Source organism: Labrus mixtus, chromosome 21, assembly GCF_963584025.1.
Source record: "Labrus mixtus chromosome 21, fLabMix1.1, whole genome shotgun sequence".
NCBI lineage: Eukaryota > Metazoa > Chordata > Actinopteri > Labriformes > Labridae > Labrus > Labrus mixtus.
The window spans coordinates 2,545,559-2,570,642 of record NC_083632.1 but is presented as its reverse complement, the minus strand read 5'-3'; the positions used below and the strand labels follow the sequence as shown (position 1 = coordinate 2,570,642).

The 25,084-nt window shown below is 42.0% G+C and overlaps 1 protein-coding gene across 4 annotated transcripts in view; it reads left to right on the top strand.

Annotated features, from left to right (window-relative positions):
- The window catches only part of LOC132955375 (rho GTPase-activating protein 44-like), a 91,252-nt gene that overhangs the window by 21,573 nt on the left and 44,595 nt on the right, over positions 1-25,084 (top strand). For 2 of the 4 annotated variants that reach the window (XM_061028221.1, XM_061028220.1), the window contains exon 1: positions 24,734-24,858. The exons of the other annotated variants lie outside the window; for them this stretch is intronic. In XM_061028221.1, coding sequence (XP_060884204.1) covers positions 24,797-24,858 — 62 coding nt within the window. In that variant the 5' untranslated portion in view covers positions 24,734-24,796. Of the gene's footprint in view, positions 1-24,733; positions 24,859-25,084 lie in introns of those variants that run through there. 4 annotated transcript variants of the gene reach the window in all.

Below are 25,084 nucleotides of genomic sequence, written 5' to 3'. Positions count from 1 at the left end.
GCTTTTCCACCCCCGACTGACACCTCCACTCCACTTCAGGGTTTTTTTAAACCTGAAATTTAGTGAACATATCTCTCATCCTTAGAAAGCGTCTAATGAAGAGCGACATGCTTATAGAGGGCGAGTGGTTATCTCTGCTGCGTGGATGGATGGCTGAGATAGTTTTTTGCTCCTCACTGTCTGAGGGGAACAGAACAGCCGACAGGAGCTGAAACATTTTAGATTCTAACACTCACTTCACAGCGTGTGTTTTTCCTCTCCCTCACTCACTCCCTCAGCCACAGATCAGTTTAACAGGCCTCGACCCACACGGCATCGCTTTCATGCAGACATTTCTCGGCAACAGTTGAGTCATTTAGTCGGAGACATGCTGAGGTGATGATGCAAACGTGCTGATAGTGAAGGTGAGTTAATCAAGTGTAATTATTGCACAGTGTGTCGGAGGTCATTCTGACTTTCTGTGAGAACTCAGAATAAAATCCTGATTTTACAATTAAAGCTGCTCCAGGCGTTTCCTGCATGAAGCATTACAAAAAACACATTGGCAGTGAAACAAATGCTGTTAACTCCAGGATTTTTTTTTTTTTATTGTCAGCTCCTTCAGGATTGGCAAACTCTGTCGCCAGCAGCTTTGAGTTCTTTAACGATGAGAAATCAGTGTTTACTCCTCTGCAGGAGTCCTCAAAAGTCTTCAGTCTGCACACGTCGTAAACAGCAGGAAAGCTGCTAATCTGCTAACCGAGCTCTTCAGCCCAAACCACAGCAGTGGTCCGTAATAAAAAAGTTATTTTTGGCCAGAAGTGGGTGAATCTAATTCCTCTCTTATAAAATGCAAATGTCTGCTCCTTTTTTGGGGAGTTTGTTGCTGCTGAAACACTTCTCTTTGCTCAGACTTGGATCTGATTTAACTTTAAATTCTTTCTCTTGAGAGTCAAAACATAGATGTTGTTGTCTGTTCTGAAGATTGTAAATCTCTTTGAGGCAAAGTTATGATTTCTGATATTTTCCTTTATTGTTAAAATAGACCTCGCTTGACTTACTTACTGTATCTTTGAAATCCCTGCAGAGACCTTAAAGGTGACATATTCTCCTCCTCTTCTTCAGTTTAAATAAATCTCAGAGCTCCTCAAAACATGTGTGTGAAGTTTCTTGTTCTAAATCCACTCTGATCCTGTATTTGATCATGTCTATAAACCCCTCTATTTCAGCCCTGCTCAGAACAGGCTGTTTCTGTGTCTGTACCTTTAAATATGTAAATCAGCTGTGTCTGACCACGCCCCCTCTCCGGAAGGGCTCGGGTGTACTCGGAGCTTTCTCGCTCCATGCCCTATTGTTTACGGTGAGAAGGCAGACTCAGAGGGCAGAACAAACACCTAGCTGTGGGAGTGTCACCCACCTGGGGGAGGGGCTACTGCCCTTTGTGATGTCATGAAGGGAAAATCTCCAAACGGCCTGTTTGAGCACACATTTTCTGAAAAGTGGAGTAGGGAGAAGACGGAGAGGATGGACTTTTCTCATCATTGGGGGGTTTGTAGACGGACTAGAGACACATGTTAGAATTAGAGGAACATGGTGAAGTGTGGATAATAAATAATTGACTGTCCTTATTACAAACAAAGTTCATTGTGAAGAAATGGCAGTCTAAACTGAAAGTCTGAGGCATGCAATATAAAAATCCTTTATTACATTTTATACTGCATGTACTTTAAACAGCAGGGGTTGGATATTGTGTGACAGGCTGTTGTTCTGCTCAATTTAAAAATACACTCTCTGCATGTTTGGTCTCCATATAAATGAATTCTGAAAGAGACTCTGCATGCTCTGGTTTGCTTTTTGGAACAAATCCTTGCAGCACACCCACAGACGAGGATCCTGCTGTGAACCTTCAGGTCCAAACCTCTGCAGACACTAACAGAGAGAACTCAATATGACAGCAGACAGAGGAGCAGTTCAAGTGTGATCACTGTGTTTCATCACACACCTGATGATGACACACGGCTTCTACCAGGACCCCCCCTCCCCCCCGGTTGTGTAATCTGTTTGTGTTACTTCAGCTCTTTGCACTTCACATACCCTCTCTCTTCAAAAAATAAGTTCCATCCCTCATGAGCGATGAGCCGAGCAGCTCTGTGATAAGTCGCATAAAGATGTCGCTGCAGATAACATCTTCCTCATGCAACGAGACATCACACAACAGGGGTGCAGTTATCCCCCCCCCCCCCCTTCCTCTTGAGCCTTTGAAATTAATTTGTCCTCATGTCACAGCGAGATAGAGCAGCTTCTGCTCTGCAGGAGCAACTTAACAGACCGAGAAAAAACAACAACATTGGGCCGACATTTGGAAGACATTTTCTTGACAATTTTGAGAATTCAAGTAAACTCATCAGGAATGTGTAGGTCTGCTTGTGAGCCCTCAGGGGCCCCCTAATGGTCTGGGGCCCCATGCAGTTACCGGTCTTGCCTGTTGACAAGCAGCTCCTCTGATTCACATCGGGATTAGCCGTCCTGTCGACTAACAGGCCGAGTATTACATTTGACTCAGTTACAATACAACAACAAATCGCTAAATGATGCATAATCTGCATTGTGTCATTTTCATCCCACTCACAAAGAAGGATGAATCAAAGCACAAAGACGCGGTTTGGCAGGTACTCCGGGTGACTCAGCAGCTGAGTCACTGAAGGGAACTCCTGTTTTTCTATCTCAGCTGACGACAGAAACACCCAGAGTCCACTGAAGAGTTCATCGCCTCGTCTTTAAACACACATTATAAACACTCATCCACATGCAGCTCAGGTCTCAGGAGGCTGGAGGTTTGAGGTGTTCTGTGTTTGTTGTTTCATCACGATGGTTTGCATTAGTAGGAGCTTGTTGTTTTAGGGATCACAGAGATGAAGAAACACAATCTTTCAAGCTGCTTTGAGTAACATGCTGTGGGGTTTTAAAGGCTAATGAGACGATAAAACTCTGCAGAGGTTTGTGAAGCTGAGTCAGGATTTAGTGATGAAGTCTGGGAATTATCATTTGATCCTCTGTCTCAAGATTTCATGTTAGAGAATACACAATAAACAGAGGATGGAAGAGAGTGAACGAGGGAGATAGAGGTGCAACAGCTTCTTAAAGTCTTTATATGTGATTTTTCACACTTAAATATATAAATCAAGTATATCCTCTGAAAATAACTCTGTGAGTCATGACTGTCTACAATGGGTGTAACACCCGAGTCCCACTGTCTGTGATGTTTTCAGAGTTTTCAGAGTCCTATCTTCAGTTTGTTTACATCGCCAGGACGGCCGGCTGACTCCTCCCCTCGTGTATAAAAGTTGTTTAATTGAGGGACTAGAGAAAAGAAGAATAACATACTGTACTCACTGCTTAACTGTGTTTCTAGATCACGCTCATTTCAGGTAAATTTACATGCAGTGTGACGATACGAGCATAATAAAGATCGCTAGCATTAGCATGCTAACACAACAATGAACTGCGAGTTGTTTTGGTTTCATGCTGGTGCTCAAGGGCGACATCTGCTGGATCAAAAAAAATCACATCACAACCCTTTAACCACAGTGAAGCCCGTCAAGGTGGACTAGTGCACTGTAAGAGTTTATACCGGTACAAAGTGGAACATGCAATACAACAATACAACAATGCAGTTTGAAGAAATGAGGCAACAGGCCTCAAGCTGGTTTGAATTTCAGCCGTGCGCATATTTATTCAACAGTTTCTTTCAATGAGTAGAACTGTTTCAGATTAAATTTGCATACAGGAATGAATCAGAATCAGAAATACTTTATTAATCCCAGGGGGACATTTTTTTTTTGCTACAGTTGCTCAAAACACCAAAAATCAGTAGGGTTAGGGTTAGGAAGTACAGATACGTTTACAATAAAATAAAAACAGTAATAACAATATAATAAGAATAAGTACCAAGTGAAAGCAACAATAAAGTAGTATAAGTAATAAGCTATGTTCAAGCGCAGGTAATTGAGAATATAAACAATATTTATAAATATGACTACACACTGATGGATTAACAGCGTCAATATTGCACGGTTCATGTATAGATTGCACATTTGATGTGTAAATATTGTCCAGTTTTCAACAGATTGCACAGTTTTAGTAGAGAAATGCGCACTCAGCGAAGGTTTGAAGCTCACCTAATTGCCATTTGTAAATCTTGTGGAGGAGGGGATACTTTGGGTGGAATCTGTCCATCGCCAGCTGAATGAGAGAAACAAACTACTGGGGTGAATTATGTTTGGCTAGGCTGAGGAATAATCCAAATACACAGTCATTCAGACGGGACTGACTTCTTAAAAGTCATTTTTTTAGACTCACTAACAAGCAACAATATGAACCGCATTCGATTTCCAATTCAGCCCATCCATCTCTGCAGGCGGGCCTGTCCACCGGTGCCCCCAAACACAGAGTTTTAAAACGGTCTGTTGACTTATTTTAACATGAGTTCATCTCTGTTGAAGTCGTGTTAACATAAACTATGATTTCATTGAACGAGCTGTCAGGAGTTCATTAACCTCTAAAGAAAACAGGATTTGCACATTACCTCCCAACATGCATTATTGACATTTAAACTGCGCTCTTTCTTGAATAAAAAGTCGCACTTCCACACTGCTGCTGTGTTAATATTAATGCTGTGTGTCATGTGGAAAGGTTTCATGTCCCTCCATACGTCTCTTCGTCAGTCCTCTGTAAGCGTGACAGCAGCTGTGCAGTTGATTTACTGTCTCTGTGTGTCATCACATGTTGCCTTCAGGGTCCCTGTGTACAAGACAGCTGCGTCATTGAGGCGTTCACTGTCACTATTGATGCAGGACAGCCAGAGGAGTGTAATGTTTATCAGTGCCACTGTTGATGAAAAAAGAACTTGCATGATATGAAAATATTCAGCTTTTTTTTATACTCCAACACATGTGGCTGAAGTTTAAGGTAGTTATAACTTTAATGGTTTAAATGAGCTTTACTTAGAAGACACTGATCCATAGTTTGAGTCTCTGTCTTTTCATAAAGTCATTTCCATTCCACCTTGTCTCTGTCAGCTCAAACATACATCAGTGTGTGTCGGGCTTCAGGCAGCTCCCCTGGCATAGTTAACGAGCCTCTGACCCACTTTGTTGACTGGCTAAGTGGGTTTCTCTGTTTTTTGGTTTTCCGCTTTTCTCACATCCAACCGGCCCTTCACAACTTCAACTCACTTCAAGAGAAATTAGATCAAAGGCTGCACAGTTAATCAAAATATTACAGAAACTGCAATATGGCAAAGGATGCTGGTAACACAGCATTCAGACACCAACACATGTCAAATTATGTACAAAGGCTGTAGTCCTCCAAGGAGGCGGCCCCCCGGGGGTCGTATTCAACCTGTGGCTCCTTTCCTGCATGTCAATCCCCTCTCTCTCTCTCGTCCTGATTTCAGACTCTATCCACTGTCATATCTCTCAAACAAAGGCCCAAAAAGCCCAAAAAAGTAAAAAACATGAAACATGATAAATCCCCTCGATGGATCCTTAAACAACTCCAGATAAAAAGTTTAAAGTTCACAACATTTTTGAATAATAAAGGTCATAACTATGATTCTTTTGTTCAGCTCTTTTAGACATTTTAGGTACCTTTAGAAGAACTTTTAGTTTATTGACATACACAAGTTAAAAAATGTATATATTTACAATATTGCACAAATACATTGGCAACTTATTTGCGCAATTCAGACAGTATTCAGGAGTTTACCTGCAACTTTTGATCATTGAAAACCAATTATGTTGGGTGCCAAGGACGGTATTTTTGTTGCTGTGGCATAAAATCAGGTATCAGTATGGTTTGATTTTGAATAGCATCATATCAAAGTTTGAAGTTCTGGTATTGTGACAACCCTAACCTGCATCTAGAAGATTCCTCTAATCTCAAACTTAAAAACAAGTCACTGTATAGACTAGGAATTCATGTCAAGAAGTACTTTATTGCTTAAGTCTGGCTGCACTGAAAGCCCTGAAAATAGTTGGCTGTCTCCTCCAGATGATATATTGTTGTCAGATGATAGCTGATTGGTTGAAAAATTGCCCTTATTCACTCCCGATACAAGATAAAAATGATGACATTCCCATGATGTAATCAGGATCTTTTGTCCGTTCATAAATCTCCTCAAACAGCCACCAACTGTTTTCACACTGTGCATGACTGAAATGAGTGCTGTGCCCCTTTCAATCTTTTTTTTTTTTGGAAGTGCAGGAGGAATCCTGCAGAGCTTAAATAATTCCTGGACAGCATCCTGACGTCTCGGGTTTATTCTCAGCAGACTGTGTCAGTGTCCGAGCAGCCTGGAGGTAAATGATGCAGGTGATGACTCACACAGCTGGGCTTCCCCCCTCCGCCTCGTCTCGTCTCAGACTGGCTCAGTTTGTCATCTCTGGATAGATTTTTCTGCAGAGCTGCAACAAAAAAAAACACGAAGCTGACTGGAATTGTGATCACCACAAATAATGGAAAATGACATTTATGTAACGCTGTGAATAGAAATTAGTTCTTTGACGCTGAACAACAAAGATTAATCTGCATTCATGTGTTTTCTTTCTTTTGTTAAAGCTTAAATAAGATCTCCAGTAGATGATTGAGGATAGAATATTGTCAGTATAAACAACCTGATCTTATTGAAACTGGTATCTAGATCACCTAAACACTGATTATTCAGGTTATCATCCAAATGAATTCTGGTCATGCTCGTAAAACAACGAGATTGAAACAGTTGCTGTGAATTAAACATCAAACATCCTTTAAACAAAACAAATCCTAAATGCATAGGAGATGCATATCTGTTGCTCCTAGATCTTTCACTTGGCTCTCATATCTACTTTTTAACGCTCAATGTGCTGCTTTGTTGTGTTGACACGGTTTCTTGCACATTCAGGCCTCGACTGCAGTGTGGGAATTCTTGCAGAGGATGTTGAGTCATAATTCAAAGCACCACAAATCTATTTCAGAAAAACAAAACATTTCATACTGCAGATTTAACAAGTAAAACAATCTTGTATTTAAGGTTTTCAAGGACAAAAATTGTGATTTATTTTTGGGCTTTAACTGGGTCGCCAGCCCATTGAAGTTGGAAGTTGGTCTGGTAGCTGGAGAGGTGCCAGGGCATTTTCTGAGCACTGCCGAGGTGCCCTTGAGCAAGGCACCGGACCCCCAACTGCTCTGATGTGCTCCCTGCGTAGCAGCCCCACTCTGTAATCTCTACATTAATGCATGTCCACAGAATTTCCCCTCGGGGATTAATAAAGTATATCAAAATCAAAAAAATAAAACCCAATGAGGATTCCTCGGCTTCTGCATCCAGCCTCAAGTGGCCACTTGAGGAACTGCAGTTTTTTGCACTTGGGCTTCATTTTTCAACACTTGATGGTGCACGCTAACATCAACATGCTAACAGCTGATTAATGTTTACTATAGGTATCATTTTAGCTCGTTAGCTATTTAGCTCTAAAAACAAATTACAGCTGAGGTTGATTGCCAATGAAAGGCGTCTGATCCAACCTTCACAACAGGGTCCTAAGTCTCTGACTAGACTCTTCTCCTCTGTCGCCCCCCGGTGGTGGAATGAACTTCCAAACTCCATGTGATCTGCAGAGTCCCTCTGCACCTTTAAGAAAAAGCTAAAGACCCAGCTCTTTCATGAATACCTACTAACTTAATGATGATGGTCTCCATATTATTGATGATGATGATGGTAATGACGATGGTTTTTGTTTGATAAAGACGACTTATAAGATGGTTTCTATACTGATTAGAGCTCTCAAGAACTGCCCTCAATGTTGTGCTTTGCCTCTGGTCACTTCCTGTCAGCACCTGTGTGTCCAATCAGACTCAAAGCTGATCGTTTGCTCTTACTGACATTGTTCCCTTTTTTCTAGATCCTTGCTTGTGTTGTTCTTACTCTCTGATGAACGTCGCTTTGGATAAAAGCGTCTGCTAAGTGAATTGTAGAATTGAGCTTTTTCATTTGTCATAAAACAAACCGATGTTGCCGTCTGTAAAGCTACAACACCAGTGAGGTTATAAATACACTTTATGGAAATGTTGCCTTCTTTCATATGACTAAAAGTTGTTGCAGCTTTTTGTAACACAACCCGCTCTGGTCTCTGGTTCGTGCTTTGGAAACAAAAGATGATGTTGAATACATCTTTCAGAATAAAATGCTAATTCTCCTCCCTGGAAAATGTAGTCGCATCTTTTTTACACGTTGTTTTCCACTTGTTTGTATTGGCTGCCTCGTTTTTTCTGCTCCTGTAGTGAAGCGGCCCTCAACGACTTGTAGCTGAGAGGAGGAACATATGCTTCCTAATAACATAGCAGGTGCTCTTCCCTGTGCATGCGGCGATGCAGCCTCGCTCCGGTGTGTTCGTCTTCAACGTGTGTAATGTGATGTAGAGGCGTTTTTTGTTCCCCGCCTACGCCCTTCAGTTCTGCGTTTGTGCTGAGTTGCAGATCAGACGTAGATCTTATGCAGCCTCACCTCATGAGCCTTTTGTCTCGTGTCGTTCCAGTGTTACACAAAGCGATGTGTGTGTGTGTGTGTGTGTGTGTGGAGACAGATGAGGGACCAGGGTGTGTTGCCTCAGGGCTTCTTCCTCTGAAGGCATCTGGTGCCCGGTTGGAGAGCCTTATGATGCCTGATGAAATCACAGCTGACATTTTCAAAACACAGAACAGAAGATGAAGCGAAGCAGCTGACGGATTACGTTTGGTTCAGATTTTCTCACCTTTTTTCCTTCCCTTTTTTGCTTCCTTTCTTCCTTTCCGTGCTCCCTTCCCCTCCTTTGTCAGCGACCTTTTCTGGCTCGCGATTAGATATGAATCAACGTGCATGTTTTCCATGCAACAAAGCTGAAAATTAAGCATGCTGGAGAGAGATTACAACGACAGAAACACTGTTTGCTATCTGTTCAAATGTTCACTGTGGTGAGACGCAGCATCGCCAAACACAACATAAGCTGTTGTTTCGAGGCTGCCATCCCGATCAGCTACGATAACGACGATGAATATTTCACTGGTGCAGAATGTGGGTCGCAGCGAGGAAGCAAGGCCTTGCGGGGAGTGCCATAAATATCTCTCTCTCTCTCTCTCTTTCTCTCTCTCTTTCTCTCTCTTTCTCTTTCTCTGGTTATAATGGTTCTGCTTTATTAGGGCTGTGTGTCTGTGCAGCTCTCTGTAACAGGTCCAAGGAAACCCAGAGGAGCTCAGCAGAGGCCTGAGGCGAGGTATTTCTTCATCTGCCGTCTTTTTCTTTTTTCCCTTTATTCCATCAGGCGATGTGGGGTCCCTTAAAAGTGGAGAAAAAAAAACAATGAGCAAGTGTTTGTGTGTGGGGGTAAAATGCTGAGAGGGGAAAGGAGAAAAACAAAAAGGAAAAGGAAAGACTCATGCTGTGCCTGCATGTGTTTTTTTTGTGTGTTAGAAAGGAACAGAGTGAACGATGAATAAAAGGAACGCAGCAAGGCATCGGCGTCTGTGCTGCCTGCTGAGAGCACAAAGTGTTTGTCACACCTCTTTCTTAAGAAGGTTAATCCAGGTAAACTGACGACAGGATGAAGGGTTAAATACACAAAATCGGCTTCATTAACTAATGCGATGGAGATGAGACATAAATTGCCCTGGCACACAGAAATATTTGCAATTTAAATCGGAATATTTTCCCCATTTGCCAAAGTGTTCAGCACACATAACAGCTTTATTCTTTTATTTTTACAACGTTAAAGTCTTTATATGTGATTTTTCACTCTTAAATATATAAATCAAGTATCTCCTCTGAAAATAACTCTGTGAGTCATGACTGTCTACAATGGGTGTAACACCCGAGTCCCACTGTCTGTGATGTTTTCAGAGTTTTCAGAGTCCTATCTTCACTTTGTTTACATCGCCAGGACGGCCGGCTGACTCCTCCCCTCGTGTATAAAAGTTGTTTAATTGAGGGACTAGAGAAAAGAAGAATAACATACTGTACTCACTGCTTAACTGTGTTTCTAGATCACGCTCATTTCAGGTAAATTTACATGCAGTGTGAAGATACGAGCATAATCAAGATCGCTAGCATTAGCATGCTAACACAACAATGCAGCACGAGTTGTTTTGGTTTCATGCTGGTGCTCAAGGGCGACATCTGCTGGATCAAAAAATCGCATAGTAAGCCGTTAACCAGCCAAATGTCTGTGGCTGATCCATATTCTTTGAAGACTGTTAAAATAAACAATAAATCTACAAATTTTCTAAACATACCTGCCTAGACAAATGGAGTAAGTACATCTGTAAATCACACACTAACCGCTTGTGTATACATGAGTTCAACACACACACACAAACACACAAACACTCCCACATGAGGGCAGAGACAGCAGGCGTGAATCCAGGCGTTACTCCATCGCTGATGTCACATTTCACCATCAGATCTCATGAATTAGTCGTACAGCTGTTTCCTCCTCAGACACAGAGTCAGACTAACATGACGAGCAGCGAGCTGCAGACAGATCTTTGACGTGTGAACTCAAACAATCTATGACCTTAAAGAAGAATCTAATGAGACACAAATTCAGCGACATAAAAACTTTTACCGATCAGATATTTCCTTTAAAGGTCCCATATTCTTCTTTTTCTGGTTTTATATGCTCTTTAGTGTGTTTTCCAAGTGTCCTGTGCATGTTTAGACACATCTATGTGCAAAAATTCAAAGTCCACGTAAACGCGGCTTCTCCTACGTCCTCCTGTTAGCTGTAGCATTAGCTGCATGTAACGCTCGGTTCTAGCCCCCCTCGATAAAAATCTGTCAGTCCGACGTCATTGTCAGTGTGAGATCACTGATCTAAGCCCATTGGCTCGTTGTGGCAAGCCGAGCAGCTCATGTTGCACGCCCACGATATGCCGTAGCCTGCGGTAGCACAGTAGTGCTAAGGTGCTAATGTTTATGCTCCCCTCGGACGGAGCCAGTGGCTGCATTCCCAATATGGTAAAAGAGGCGGGACATTTCCGAGAACCGTGCTGAGCGACTGACCAATAACGACAGAGCGGATCTGCAGACCAATCAGAGCAGACTTGGCCCACGTGGGGTCTAACAGTGTGGGCTCAACAGAGCGCAGCTGACGGACTCAGAGCGGAGAGGGAGCAAGGAGGAGCAGTTCATGAAAACAGACACTTTATTCAGACTTTATCTATTGTGAACGTACAAAAGTAGGAACATAGATTAAATATACGAACCCCAAAAAGGGCAGAATATGAACTCTTTAACTCAAAACTTATATAGATACTCAAAGCCAGGTTTTCAAATCAGTAAAGGGACCGCCCTTCAAAACTCAAATTATTGTCATCAAGCCACGAGCCGGCTGCACATACAAACAGGAAGCAGCAACAACTTGTCAGGTTTTCAAATTAAATCTTTTAAACTGAAGTGTAAGAATTGAACTTTTTTGATCATATAGAAGGAGCTGCTCCATCTCGTCTGAACATCGTCATGGAGACGGAATGTGGTCACTGATCAAGACGTGGATTGTTGCAATCAGCTTGATTACTGATATGTAAATTACGCTACTATTGGACCCGATATCGATATCAGATCCGTCCCAGTCTTTGTCTTTACACTGGAGTTTTCCTCCATTACTGATTTTTTTATTTTTATTGTGGTTTTGGGTAAAATATTTGACTCCTCTTTACATCACAGCCAGGTGTCACTACACACAGAGTGAGCTCTTTAAAAACAGCCGCAGTAGGAGCGGGTTGATTACATTCAGTCACTGCAGCTGAACCTGAGTCTGATTATCAAGTGAAACAAGTGTACATCAGTTGTTTCTCGAGGTTTGTAATTAGAGCATGTCGAGCGCTGTGGCATGTCGTGTCTTTGTTTGAGTTATGGGGCCAAGGGTGAGGGTTTACCACAGCTCCTATAAACTGTGTGTGTGTGTGTGTGTGTGTGTGTGTTATAGGAAAGTGACAACAGGTTGACAGCAGAGAGAAAGAGAGAGAGAGAGCGACAACCAGGGTGACATTCCTACAATTTGGGAATGTGGTTTTACATCCTCTGTTGAGTGAAGCGATGAAGAGATAAAAAAATAAAATAAAATCTGGATGATAAAGTGTTTGACAGTTAAGAGACCAGAACTACTTTGGAGTACCAGGATGTAAACAGGTTTATTTTAACAGCGATTCCTTGACTTTTGCAGGCGGCCTCAAGTGGACACTCTGGGAACTGCAGTTTTTTTTCACTTCGGTATAGAGCGCCACAAGAATCCTAAAACCAGGAAGTAAGTTAGCATTTGAGCGCCATGGGGTCTAACGTCTAAAAGTCAACAGGGATTTTGAATGTGTTTGTGGTTAGACGCCTGAAATAAGGTCTGTGGTTAACACAAGCTGAAGAGATGTTGGTGTTTTGTTAGACCACATAAACTACGTTAGATAATACCCCCACTTGTGAAGTTTGAAGTTTTTTACACGTCTTTAAAAAGGCGGTTGCTAACAAGTGGCTAAATGTGACTACAGCGGTCGTCGGGGACATTAAACGTCATCACGCCGGACACAGAGGGCGGGAACTCTCTCACTAGTCGGAGATGTCTCCTGTAGGTTTAATCTTTAGGTTAAGGTGAATATTATGTTAGTAAACTATTTATTAAGCTACGTGGATTAGTTTATCGGAGATCGTCTGAAGCGTAACGCTAGTGACGTCACAATCATCCGACCGTGGTGTAGTTAGCTTGTAGCATAACGTTAGCTTTTCACTTCTGTCGGCCGCGTTAACGCTTCAAACATCATAAAAATGGCGTTCATCTGTGAAGATTATCCTGCTGAACAAAACGCCTACGCTTTAGAAACGAGTGTTTAACACAGAGATTATTTTATGCAAAGATCCAAAATCCAATGAAAACATCCCAGAGGAGGATTCTGGTTAGACCCCCATGGAGATGCTACTTCAGGGTTGGGTTCTCTAGTAGCTTCCTTTTGTAACACCACCGGTTGTCACATGTTTCCAATCAGCCGCCCCTCCCCAACAGAATTATGCAGATTACTTCAAGTTGTGAGAGCTTGTCAGAGAGAGACACTCTCCCGCTTTGAGGTGCATTTGTGATGGGCAAATTACAGGAAATATCCCGTCCAGGGTGTCCTGAAATGATCTAGAGAATGTCAGGAGTTCTTGTGTGAAAGAGGCTCGTGTGTCACTTTGACAGTGCTGTCACAGCTCCAGATTGTCCTGTTCCCGCCCGTCACCTGTTTGAGTTATTTCAAAGCTTCTTCCACTGCCATCGTGAACATAAAGGCCTTTTTGTTACAGAGGAGATTTCTCACCCTTTGCGATCTCTAACTCTTGCGGCTTGCTTTCTGTACGTCATTGTCTCGTTCGCTCTCTGTCTCAGCTCCTCTTCTCACAGTTATTAGTCATTCTCTGTTATTGTGGAGTATGATGAGAACTTGGCAGGAGAGGAGCCCTCCCCCGGCCCAATTCTCCACGAGTTCCAATGAGCTGTCCTCGGCCTTCGCCTGCCAGAATCTCTGAGCGTTTCCTCGGCTACACCGCGCCTAGGACGGGGTTGACGGGGGGAGAGTGACGACACGCTCAGACAGAAGCGGGACAATTTTTTTTTTTTTTTTTTTACGCAGGGAAAGTCGGAGCCCGGAGGGAGATGAAAACAAGCGAGGGAGGGAGACGGGATGAACGGGGGAGAAACGGCGTCTGAGCAGCGACCTGCCTGCCAAAATATGTGAGACTGTTGTGCAGCCCCAATCGCTGGCTCTGAACCAGAGGAGAGGAGAGGAGGTGGTGATGTCAGGGGGAGAGGGGCTGGATAAACACAACATGTCTGCAGCTTCAGCAGATGTTCAGTTTTTCTTTGGGACCTGCAGAATTTGTTAACACGTTTTTGCATTTAACAGCAGACTGGATAATTGCCCAACAGGGCTTCACATGCTGAGTCCTTATGTTATAAACGAGCATTACTGAATCATCAAGGTGGTTTTGTTCGCTCTTAAGAAGTAGTATGCAACCTGAGGGAACTGGAGCCTCTAGGGAGTCAAAAACAAAACTTTGAATTAAGTGTCAATACCAGCCGTGATCAACTCTGAGCTTTGCATTTTACTTTAATTTGCTGTATCATTGAACACAGATGAGTTAAGTTCAGATTTAAAGGCTTTATATGTGATTTTTTGATCCAGCAGATGTCGCCCTTGAGCACCAGCATGAAACCAAAACAACTCGCGCTGCATTGTTGTGTTAGCATGCTAATGCTAGCGATCTTTATTCTGCTCGTATCTTCACACTGCATGTAAATTTACCTGAAATGAGCGTGATCTAGAAACACAGTTAAGCAGTGAGTACAGTATGTTATTCTTCTTTTCTCTAGTCCCTCAATTAAACAACTTTTATACGAGAGGGGAGGAGTCAGCCGGCCGTCCGGGCGATGTAAACAAAGTGAAGATAGGACTCTGAAAACTCTGAAAACATCACAGACAGTGGGACTCGGGTGTTACACCCATTGTAGACAGTCATGACTCACAGAGTTATTTTCAGAGAGTTGATTTCTACATTTAAGTGTGAAAAATCACATATGAAGACTTTAAACTTTACAAATCATGCTTCAGAATGACCCATCATAGGTCACAAGGTTATTAACCAGAGCTAAAAAATCTAAAAATCTAAAGAGTTGTCCCCTGCTCCAAAAAAAAACCCAGACACGATGATTAAAACTGATAAACATTAGGCAGTTTCACATTTAAACACAGTGTTTAAATGATGTTAGGCGTTGGGCAGAACTTCAGAAGAGGCTGAAAACGTATTATTTGGAGGTCTTCATCCTGCTTTTGGTCTGGACTCCTTCATTTTTAATTGTTCATAAGGTGTCTAAACAGATCACGAGCAGACAGACGATGCTTAAACCCGTCTTGCAGGTAAAACATAAATCTTGTGTGGGCTGATGTCAGATATTTCAGTGTGTAAATTCTTGTTCTGGTGCGGTCCTTTCTTGTGTGTTCTGCATGTTTTGTTTGGATAGTCTTGGCTTTTTGTCATGAACACCGTGAACCCAAAACAAAAGAAACAATATCCCCTCAGTGAATGGGATTTGTGCGCCTCACAGCGTCACTATGCAGATGTCCAGTCTGAGTCCGAGGTCGTCGTCCTGAGCTCAAACATTTCAACATGTTTCAGAGTCTCTGGTGTCTAAAAAAATCACTGTCAAGTCTTGTTCAGGCCAGCTGTGTAAAGACATGGAAATAAAGCCACAGGGTTAGATTGCATGTCTGTGTGTGTGTGTGTGTGTGTGTGTGTGTGTGTGTGTGTGTGTGTGTGTGTGTGTGTGTGTGTGTGTGTGTGTGTGTGTGTGTGTGTGTGTGCTCCGTCTCTGCTGTTGAGTGAGGAGACAGTTGGCAGTGTGGGAGAGTTCAGTCGGGCAGCGATGGTGACGGAGAGGGCGGCGCTGGTTACTGCGGTCTCACATGAGCATCACGTTTATGTGTGTGAAAGAAATGTTACTGAACTGTGGTCGGGGAATTATTCAGAATATTAAGACAGAAGTTAAAAGGAAATAGTGAAAAAATAATCTGGAATATTGGCTTTAAAATATGCTTAAATTATAAATAAAATAAAATCTCTGGCTCACTTTTAAAAACATGATTTTATGTGCAAATCGAATTCTGACAACCTGACAGCAAAGAAAGCCTCGCGTCCCCCCTGAGATCTTTGGTACAAACACCAACATCATCTATTAAAAATGATTGAATATATTGTAATAACAAGTACATTAGTCACTTCTGGAAAGTGGTGGATCAGAAGGATAAGGTAGTGAAACCTTGAACATTAAGAAACTTGACTTGTAAGAAACATTTCACTACAGTATCTTTTACAAACCTATCCTATCCTATAAAATCCATTTAAAAACATCCAGTTCATGCAGAATTCAGAGAGTTGATGATAATGACAGTTGTTGTTGCATCACTTCTTCAGAGACTTCTTTGCTCCCATTCTTTGAATATGTCGAGAGCGAGACGACTATATTTATACTTGTGCTGAAATATTGATACCATCAAACCGTGTAGCATTAAAGTTTCAGTCTCCTCACTTCTGTACACAAACATTTCACTTGAGCTTCAGTACTTCCAAAGAGCACATTCACACGCTGCCACCGAAGCAGCGGGAGCAACTTGGGGTTAAGGGTCTTTCCCAAGGACACATCAGACTGCAGGAGACGGGGATCAAACCCCAAACCTTCTGACCTGAGAGACAACTGACCAACTGAGCCATAGCCGCCCGCCCAACAATTAAACAATCTGGAAAAAGGAAAAATAAACAACAAGAATACTTCTTAAAGGCTTTATATGTGATGTTTTTGATCCAGCAGATGTCGCCCTTGAGCACCAGCATGAAACCAAAACAACTCGCGCTGCATTGTTGTGTTAGCATGCTAATGCTAGCGATCTTTATTATGCTCGTATCTTCACACTGCATGTAAATTTACCTGAAATGAGCGTGATCTAGAAACGCAGTTAAGCAGTGAGTACAGTATGTTATTCTTCTTTTCTCTAGTCCCTCAATTAAACAACTTTTATACGTGAGGGGAGGAGTCAGCCGGCCGTCCGGGCGATGTAAACAAAGTGAAGATAGGACTCTGAAAACTCTGAAAACATCACAGACAGTGGGACTCGGGTGTTACACCCATTGTAGACAGTCATGACTCACAGAGTTATTTTCAGAGGATATACTTGATTTCTATTATATTTAAGTCTGAATCACATATAAAGACTTTAACTCAACCAACTCAACTAGTTCCACACTTTAACTGAAACTAGACTGTTGCTAAGCAACCTCAAACATTATATTCTACTGTTGGTGTCCATGGTTACCACAGAGCAGCTACTTTTTAGTATGAACCTTTACTTGTATGTTTAAATGAACTTTATCATGAAACCAGTGAAATTAGAGTCTGCTGTGTGATTCTCAGAGATGAGATTGATGAATGAAGAAAAAAAAATGTCAGCTTTAAATGTTAATTTAAAGTATTTAGACCCCTGACAGAGGAGGAGTGATACATAATGTGAAAAGTCTCAGTGATGTCATGGAATGCCTCTTGTCCAATCAGATTGCTTGGTCAGAACTAACTGTTGTATAAAAGTTAATGATATCCCTTTTTTTTGGTAGAGATGTAAATAATTAATTTAAATAGAGTTGCTGTTCTGGACTTGATTGTTGGGATTATTATGTTTCGGAAAGAGCGCCCAGTTCTGCCAGTGAGGATGCTGCTGCACTATAACCTTCACCACAGGGTCCTAAGTCTCTGACTGGACTCTTCTCCTCTGTCGCCCCCCGGTGGTGGAATGAACTTCCAAACTCCATGTGATCTGCAGAGTCCCTCTGCACCTTTAAGAAAAAGCTAAAGACCCAGCTCTTTCATGAATACCTACTAACTTAATGATGATGGTCTCCATATTATTGATGATGATGATGGTAATGACGATGGTTTTTGTTTGATAACGACGACTTATAAGATGGTTTCTATACTGATTAGAGCTCTCAAGAACTGCCCTCAATGTTGTGCTTTGCCTCTGGTCGCTTCCTGTCAGCACCTGTGTGTCCAATCAGACTCAAAGCTGATCGTTTGCTCTTACTGACATTGTTCCCTTTTTTCTAGATCCTTGCTTGTGTTGTTCTTACTCTCTGATGTACGTCGCTTTGGATAAAAGAGTCTGATAAGTGAATTGTAGAATTGTAGAATATTCTACTGAGTAAACTGACACACTTATTATACCACGCACATTCATCCAACGTGGTATTGGCAGGTATACAAAAGGTTTTGTTTGGGGTTCTTTTTGTTAAAAATATCCCAAGCAGCCCCCGTCCACAGAGAAAGACGTATTCTGTTCTATTTTCAGGAAACAACGCCGAGTCTCTGGAGGCCAAAAGTGAATCTCTGGAGGCTCTAAAGAAGTGAAAGACCTCCTACGAGTGATTTTATTTTTCTCAGCTACGCTCTGGTTTGTTGCCTTGTCAATCGTGAGTGCCAGCAGGGCCGAGGTTACCCCGCGTGAATCTGGAATGAGTCAGACTGTTTCATTGTATCGAGCGAGAGAAAAGCTGTGGGATTTAGTGCTCCTCGAGGAAAATAGCAAACTCTCCGGAGAGCCGGACCTGGATGCTCCAAACTTTTGGCTGTGAGCGGCATTCTGATTTGGAATTAAAGCTTTAGGGCCCCCGGGTTGTGTTTTGTTATCTTGTGCTGTGATGTGTTCAGGAGCTGTTTACTATGCAGGATGTGCTCTGCGCTGACATCACAATCAAGGTGGTCTGTTGTGAACAGCACAAGGACGAATATTGTCATCTGTTTGAGTGTATGAATGGAAGCCGTGAAAAGGTTGTGTGCCTTAGATTGAAGCACAGAGGCAGAGTGTAAGGTCTCAGAGACACGGCAAAAACTCAAATCCAAGCAACTGTATTTGTCTAATTTTTAGTCAGAAATATGTGATTTAACATAATAAAAGCCACATTCACCTGAAAGTCCAGATAAACTTCTTATTTTGAGATTTAAAAAAGCTAAATGTAAGTTTGTGTCAACTGAAAATATCTGCTGTTCTGGAAGCAATTTTTACTTGTGAAGTGTCTTAAGATTTGTGTAAATATTTCTTGTACCTATTTTTGATATCTTACTTACATTCCTATTCTATTTGATTCATATTTTTATTACTATATTTCTACTGCTATATTGTATATTTTGGAGCAACTGTCACAATCGAATTTCCCTCTGGGATTAATAAAGTATTTATGATTCTGATTCTGATTCTGAAAATGCGACATAATCTAAGTTAGTATATCTTATTTCAAAACACTCAACATGTAAAACCTGCTTTATACCCATTGGTAGATCATTTTTTACATCTATGCTGAATATTTGTGCAGTTTAGACTTTGTGCAGAAGTTTTATGGTAATTAAAAACAATAAATAAACATCACTGGGTGCCAAAGACTTGATGTGGTATTGAAACAGGTATTCTAATGTTTGATTTGTACTAGTATCATACAGTATGGAAGTTTAAAATTCAGGTAGTGTGACAACCCAACGGCTAGTATTGCAGCAACCAGGACCAGACTTTCAAATGACTTTCCTGACTGGTGATAAATACTCAAATCGACCATCACAGAAATGTTAATATTTATGCCCTAAGAGGACATGCTGTGTAAATCCATACAATCTATTTTACTCCATTTTCCTGTGGTAACAAGTACATTTCAGTTGTTGTTTTTTTCTTAAAGATTGATTTTGGGGCTTTTTGCCTTCATGGGACAGAACAATGGATAGAGTAGGAACCAATGGGAGTGGAGTGGTGGGGAGCCACAGGCCGGAGTCAAACCCGACAGCCCACTTGAGGAATATAGCGAGCGAACTGCGAGGTCCTTTGCTCCCCAGTTTTGGTTGTTTTCTCGAGATATCTCGACTTTATTGATCTTGTTAACCTCGAGATTACAACTCTGGTTTTCCCATGATGAGTAAATTTCAGAAGAACTTGCCTGGTGATAATGGGGAAATGGGCATTATCTGCCCCCTGAGGGATTTTGCACGTTCACAACTCAATAGTGCTTAAAAATATTAAGTGTAAAACATCATCTTTTACAAAACCCTTCCCCTTTACAATTAGAATCTTAATTGAATTAATTCTGTAAAAGTTGTGTTTCATGTTTTAAAAACGTCAAATAATGTCTGTGTGTGGTTTTCTGTCCTGTTCTGTGTTCATTGAATGTTAGAGGACGACTAGACAACGAGAGGAATCCAATTTAGTTTCTGCAAAGAGTGACTGTACTCAGAAAAAAACATTAGTCCTGCATACATTGCGTTTTATCAGCGTTGATCGAAAGGCTGAAAATAGATCAATCTAAAAATAGAATACGGTTAAAAAGACGTTTTCATCTGCAAAGGCAGAAACACTTTAAAGCTTATTGTTCAGGATTCAGTTGAACAGTTCAGTTCTTGTTTAAACGCTCCATGATTTCCATCCCCACCCCCATAGTCACAGAATGACCTTGACGCCAAAAGATGTGTGTGATAGTGTGTGTGTGTGTGTGTGTGTGTGTGGTTGTGAGATACAGATCTCCTCTCTGCCTGTTGTGACAAATGAAAGCTCGACCGCCGGCGTCGCTCCTCTGGCTCCTTTTCCTCGAGGAATGACTCCACTTTACTCCAGCGCTTCATTCATCTTCGCACGCCGTCTCCACTTCTACGCTTGATCCATCCATCTGCAACTCCCGCTGCCATGGCAACCCACACCACCTCATTCGGTGACAGAGAAAAGCATGCTGGGTAATCTGACCTCACCTGGAACATTTCTCCGCGGGGATTTTTTTATTTATTTTTTGTCCTTGAACCATTTTTTTTTCCTGTAATTCTTTTTTTCCAAACATGAACTGAATTAAACATTTGATGCATCGGACCTTTTAAAGGATCCAAGGTTGTGTATTGCACGATGCTTTTAAAGTGCATTACAAGCTTCTTGCTCAGCGATATTACAAGATGTATATCACCCTCTTCTTCGCCTGCTGCCTCCACATTGGTCAGGGTTATATCACCAGACGGCACTCAAACGGTAAATGTGTAATAAATAAGACAGGAAGGAAGTGTGTCATCTCCTGCTGCTTGTTTGGACACAGTTAAACACACATAGTATCGCTGTATTGATTGGCAGAGAGACCAGAGATGGTTTTATTGAAAATTTAGAGTACAGACTTCGGGATCTCAGAGAAGCCGAAGGTTTATATTTTGAGATTAGGGATCGTTTTACTGTTCTTAAAGTCTTTATATGTGATTGTTCACACTTAAATATAATATAAATCAAGTCTATCCTCTGAAAATAACTCTGTGAGTCATGACTGTCTACAATGGGTGTAACACCCGAGTCCCACTGTCTGTGATGTTTTCAGAGTTTTCAGAGTCCTATCTTCACTTTGTTTACATCGGCAGGACGGCCGGCTGACTCCTCCCCTCGTGTATAAAAGTTGTTTAATTGAGGGACTAGAGAAAAGAAGAATAACATACTGTACTCACTGATTAACTGTGTTTCTAGATCACGCTCATTTCAGGTAAATTTACATGCAGTGTGAAGATACGAGCATAATAAAGATCACTAGCATTAGCATGCTAACACAACAATGCAGCGCGAGTTGTTTTGGTTTCATGCTGGTGCTCAAGGGCGACATCTGCTGGATCAAAAAAATCACATATAAAGACTTTAACCACAGTGAAGCCCGTCAAGGGGGACTAGTGCATATAAAGCCTTTAAGCCTTTAAGAAGGGTTCAAAGTTGAGGTACTATCACCATGGGGGGGCATCGGGTCAGGATGCAGGAATCCAACGTGAATCCAAAGGTGAATCATGAGGGTAACAGAAGACAACATCCATGCTGAAAGACAAATAAAATAATATTAGCACAATAAACAAGTCAAATTAGATTTACTCTCTGAAGGAAATGAAGATAAATAAAGTACTTAAGTACTAAAAGCCACCTGACCATTGCTGAACTGTCGCCCCATGTGAGGATGAAAACATGAGTCTTATATAAGGAGTAGGCAGGTGAATTCAATCTAATTAATAATTAGTGACAGAGTTCAAACAACAACCAATCAGAAACCAGGAAGTGTACTGAAGGAGGCGCAGTAGGAAAAGAGAGGAAGTGAAAGGAAACAATGCGATGATGACTTACCTCGTGAATCGTAGGCTGTGAGGCAAGTCAGCACACAGCATCATCAGGGTGCTTCAACCTGGTCAGGCTGAGGTTGCCATGGCGACCAGCAGAAAGCAAGCTCTCGCCATAGTTTTGTTCATGTGCATAGAAGAGGCCAACATGGGATGCCAGTGTTGCAAACAGAGTTATTGTCGTCATGTGTTTCCGACTGCACTGGCGCCTGTTTGCTCGCGCTTATAAGTGCGTCGTTTCATGCAGCATTCCTATTGGTTGGTTAGTCAACGCAGATCGTAGTAGCATTCCCTTTGTGAGATGATCGTCCTAGATTTCTGACACCGTCACAGGCTATCTTTGGTTGTAAAGATGAGGTCGTTGTCATTTTATATATTGAAGCATCATCAGCAGGTGCGGAGTAAAAATACCTCTGGATCGTATGAAACACATTTTGAAGCTTCTCGTAGCCCTTTTAAAGCTCGTGCATGAAAATTCAAGGTTCCTCTCTGACACACTGCGCCTCAGAAAGAGGAAAGACAAAGAGAGCTGAGTCATTATACCAGAGAACAATCTGTAATCACACCGTGTGTCGCTCCAGCTCCCTTTCTAAATCTCTCACTGCAAAGGCCCCTTTCTACACATCCATTATCTCTCCCACTTTTATCGTCTCTCCTCTCCGACTGCTGCTGTATTCATAATCACCGTCTCCTCGCCTCGCCTCGCCTTGCCTCCTCCCTCTCTTTTCTCTGCGCCAGTGGGGAATCCCGGGTGTGACGACAGAAGCTGATGCTGCAGTAAAGTACCGACTGAGACCGAGGCTTTTGTTTCCTGATGCTGTAGCTACCCTTGATGTGTTGGAAAATTAAAAAAATAAAAAAGCTGCAGAGAGGAGAAAAAAAACCGGTGTCAGAGTCAGTTAGGAGAGACGAGAAAGATGGAAAATATTCTGGGAAAGTCTCCATTTGGCTCCTTTTCCTCTCCCTTTAGGGGCAAGTTGTCCACCCTGTGCGTTATTTGTCGACGGCTTTGATTTCTTTCTTTTTCTCAACAGACACACCACGTGTTCCCCAGCCTCTCCCTTCCTCAGCTGTGACCCCCGTCACACAGCGTGACGGTGTGGAAACGTCAGCCCAACATTAACAGCTGACCTCCTCCTCACATGTTGGAGTAAACAGAAACACGAGGGAATGTTGACAGTAAACAGGCTGTTTTCATGTAGAATAAGAAAAAACTGCATTTTCAAAGCCTTTAACTGGGATGTTTTATGGCGGTCTTTATTCCTCTAGTTAACTTGTTTTTCTTCTCAACAACATCTGCATGACAATATTGTATCCTGTCTGTCAAAATGTGCATTCTCTACCCGCTGATAAATACAGAAAATGAATGTCATCCAGTCTGTTTCTAATGGAAGCCATCATGACATAAATGCATCCAGCAGCACTGCAGGTACATTATGCTGCAGCTAAAGCTCTAATATACAGCTGATATTACATTCATTTCCCTCGGGGAGAAGTGTGGTCAAAGCGTTATCGAGTCTTGCCTCCTGCTGGTAATTGAGGACATGACAGTTCAAACTCAAAAAAACCTGCCGTTCATGTGGACCTTATTATACTTCATTCTGCAGGTACGTCTGTGAATATAATACATGCAGGAGTGTGAGGTCGAGACAGGTCGGCGAGCATTGTGTGGATTTTCATTGTCTGGTTGGAATATAAAAATCTCAGTTTAGCAGCTTTTCTTTTGTTAAAGTCAAAGTGAGAGTGTGGGAGTTTGTGTGTCAGCTTTTCTTACCTCGCAGGGACATTTACCTTTAGAATCACTTAAGGGGACCAGTATTTCTCATGGGAATCAAACCCATTCTTAGTTTAAAAAAGTAGTCATTTCTGAAGTTTTGGTCAGTGGCTCCTTTCCCGCATGTCATGCTCCACCCTCTCTCCCCGATGTCTCACTCTATCCACTGTAATAGGTCTAAGTAAAGGCATTAAAACGCCCCAAAATAAACCTTAAAAAAAGTCACTTGTGAGTCTTGTCGTTATTCTGGACTTTTTTGCAGTTTCAGATAAACTCTGAAAATACAGGAATTTGTCAGCAAAGGGCGTGACTGGCAGTGTGTTTAGTTTATGTTGATAAATGTTGATGTATTCATGGTGAGGGGTGGGAGGGCTTGAAAATATTTTCGACCGCCAAAGGGGGGCTCGGCAGAAAAAAGTTTGGGAAACACTAAAGGACTTGATTTGGCGGTCCTCAATGAGAAGTAGTCAATGCAATGTCCTCACAAGGATAGCTGTGTAGGCTGTCAGTGTGTGTGTGTGTGTGTGTGTGTGTGTGTGTGTGTGTGTGTGTGTGTGTGTGTGTGTGTGTGTGTGTGTGTGTGTGTGTGTGTGTGTGTGTGTGTTTTTGTTACCTTTTGGGGACTTTGTCGGATACAAACACTTCTGAGGACCAGTTTTCATTTTGGGTTACAACGCCTGTCTTACCAGAAAAAAAAAACAATTTCTAAGGTTCTGCTTATAATTTGAGGTTTTTTGTTCCTATCGGTTAAGACAGAATCCTCTTAAGGATATGATTGTGTGGGTGTTTGTGTGTTACTGGTATGACCACATACCAGGACCAGTCTTCCTTCTTCGGAAATTTGAATGAGGAAAATGTCATTCTGATGGCCTGGATGTGATTAAAAGTACAAAAGGACACTATTTCGTTTTAAACATTTTGTGTGGTAAAATTAGAAGATGTCATTAAAATGAAAGACTCAGCAGAGGTAAATACAGTAGTATAGTTGAGTAAATATACTTCATTATGTTTTTCTACAGGTGTTTGTGAAGAAAGATATAAAAACATGCTTTCTATGAATCTTTTTCTCTGCAGTCGTAGGTGTTGTAATAGTTGAAAGTATATCACAGAGAGCTTTGTAGGTGATGAGAGAAATAGTGAAAGGACCAGATAGTCAGGTCTCATTCTTCAGCCGATCCTCCCCCCCGTCCGTCCGTCCCTCCCTCCCCTCCCTCTGTCCCTCCCGCCTTCCCCTCCGTCGCTCCACTTTCTCCACTTCATTGTCGCTGGGCCACTTCCTAAAAGAAGAGTGGTGTCCCTCCTGTTAGCAGAGGGGATGTGGAGAAAAAAGCTGAACATCAGCAGGACTAGAGCCTCACGCAGGAACAGCTCGGTTCCGTAAGTCCAACACGGTCACAGTGGAGAGTCCACAGCGTCTTTTTAACTCTCACTGAATGATAGAACAGTTTGTGTTTGTGTTAGGAAAAAGAAGCATGTGGTTAGTGCGAGGTGAGGAAGACTTCATAGTGTCTTTGTAAATATGTGCTTCCTCTTTTAATCATGCATTTACTTAATTGTACCTAAAGCAGTATCCTGTATGTAACTTTGATCTTTAGACAACAAA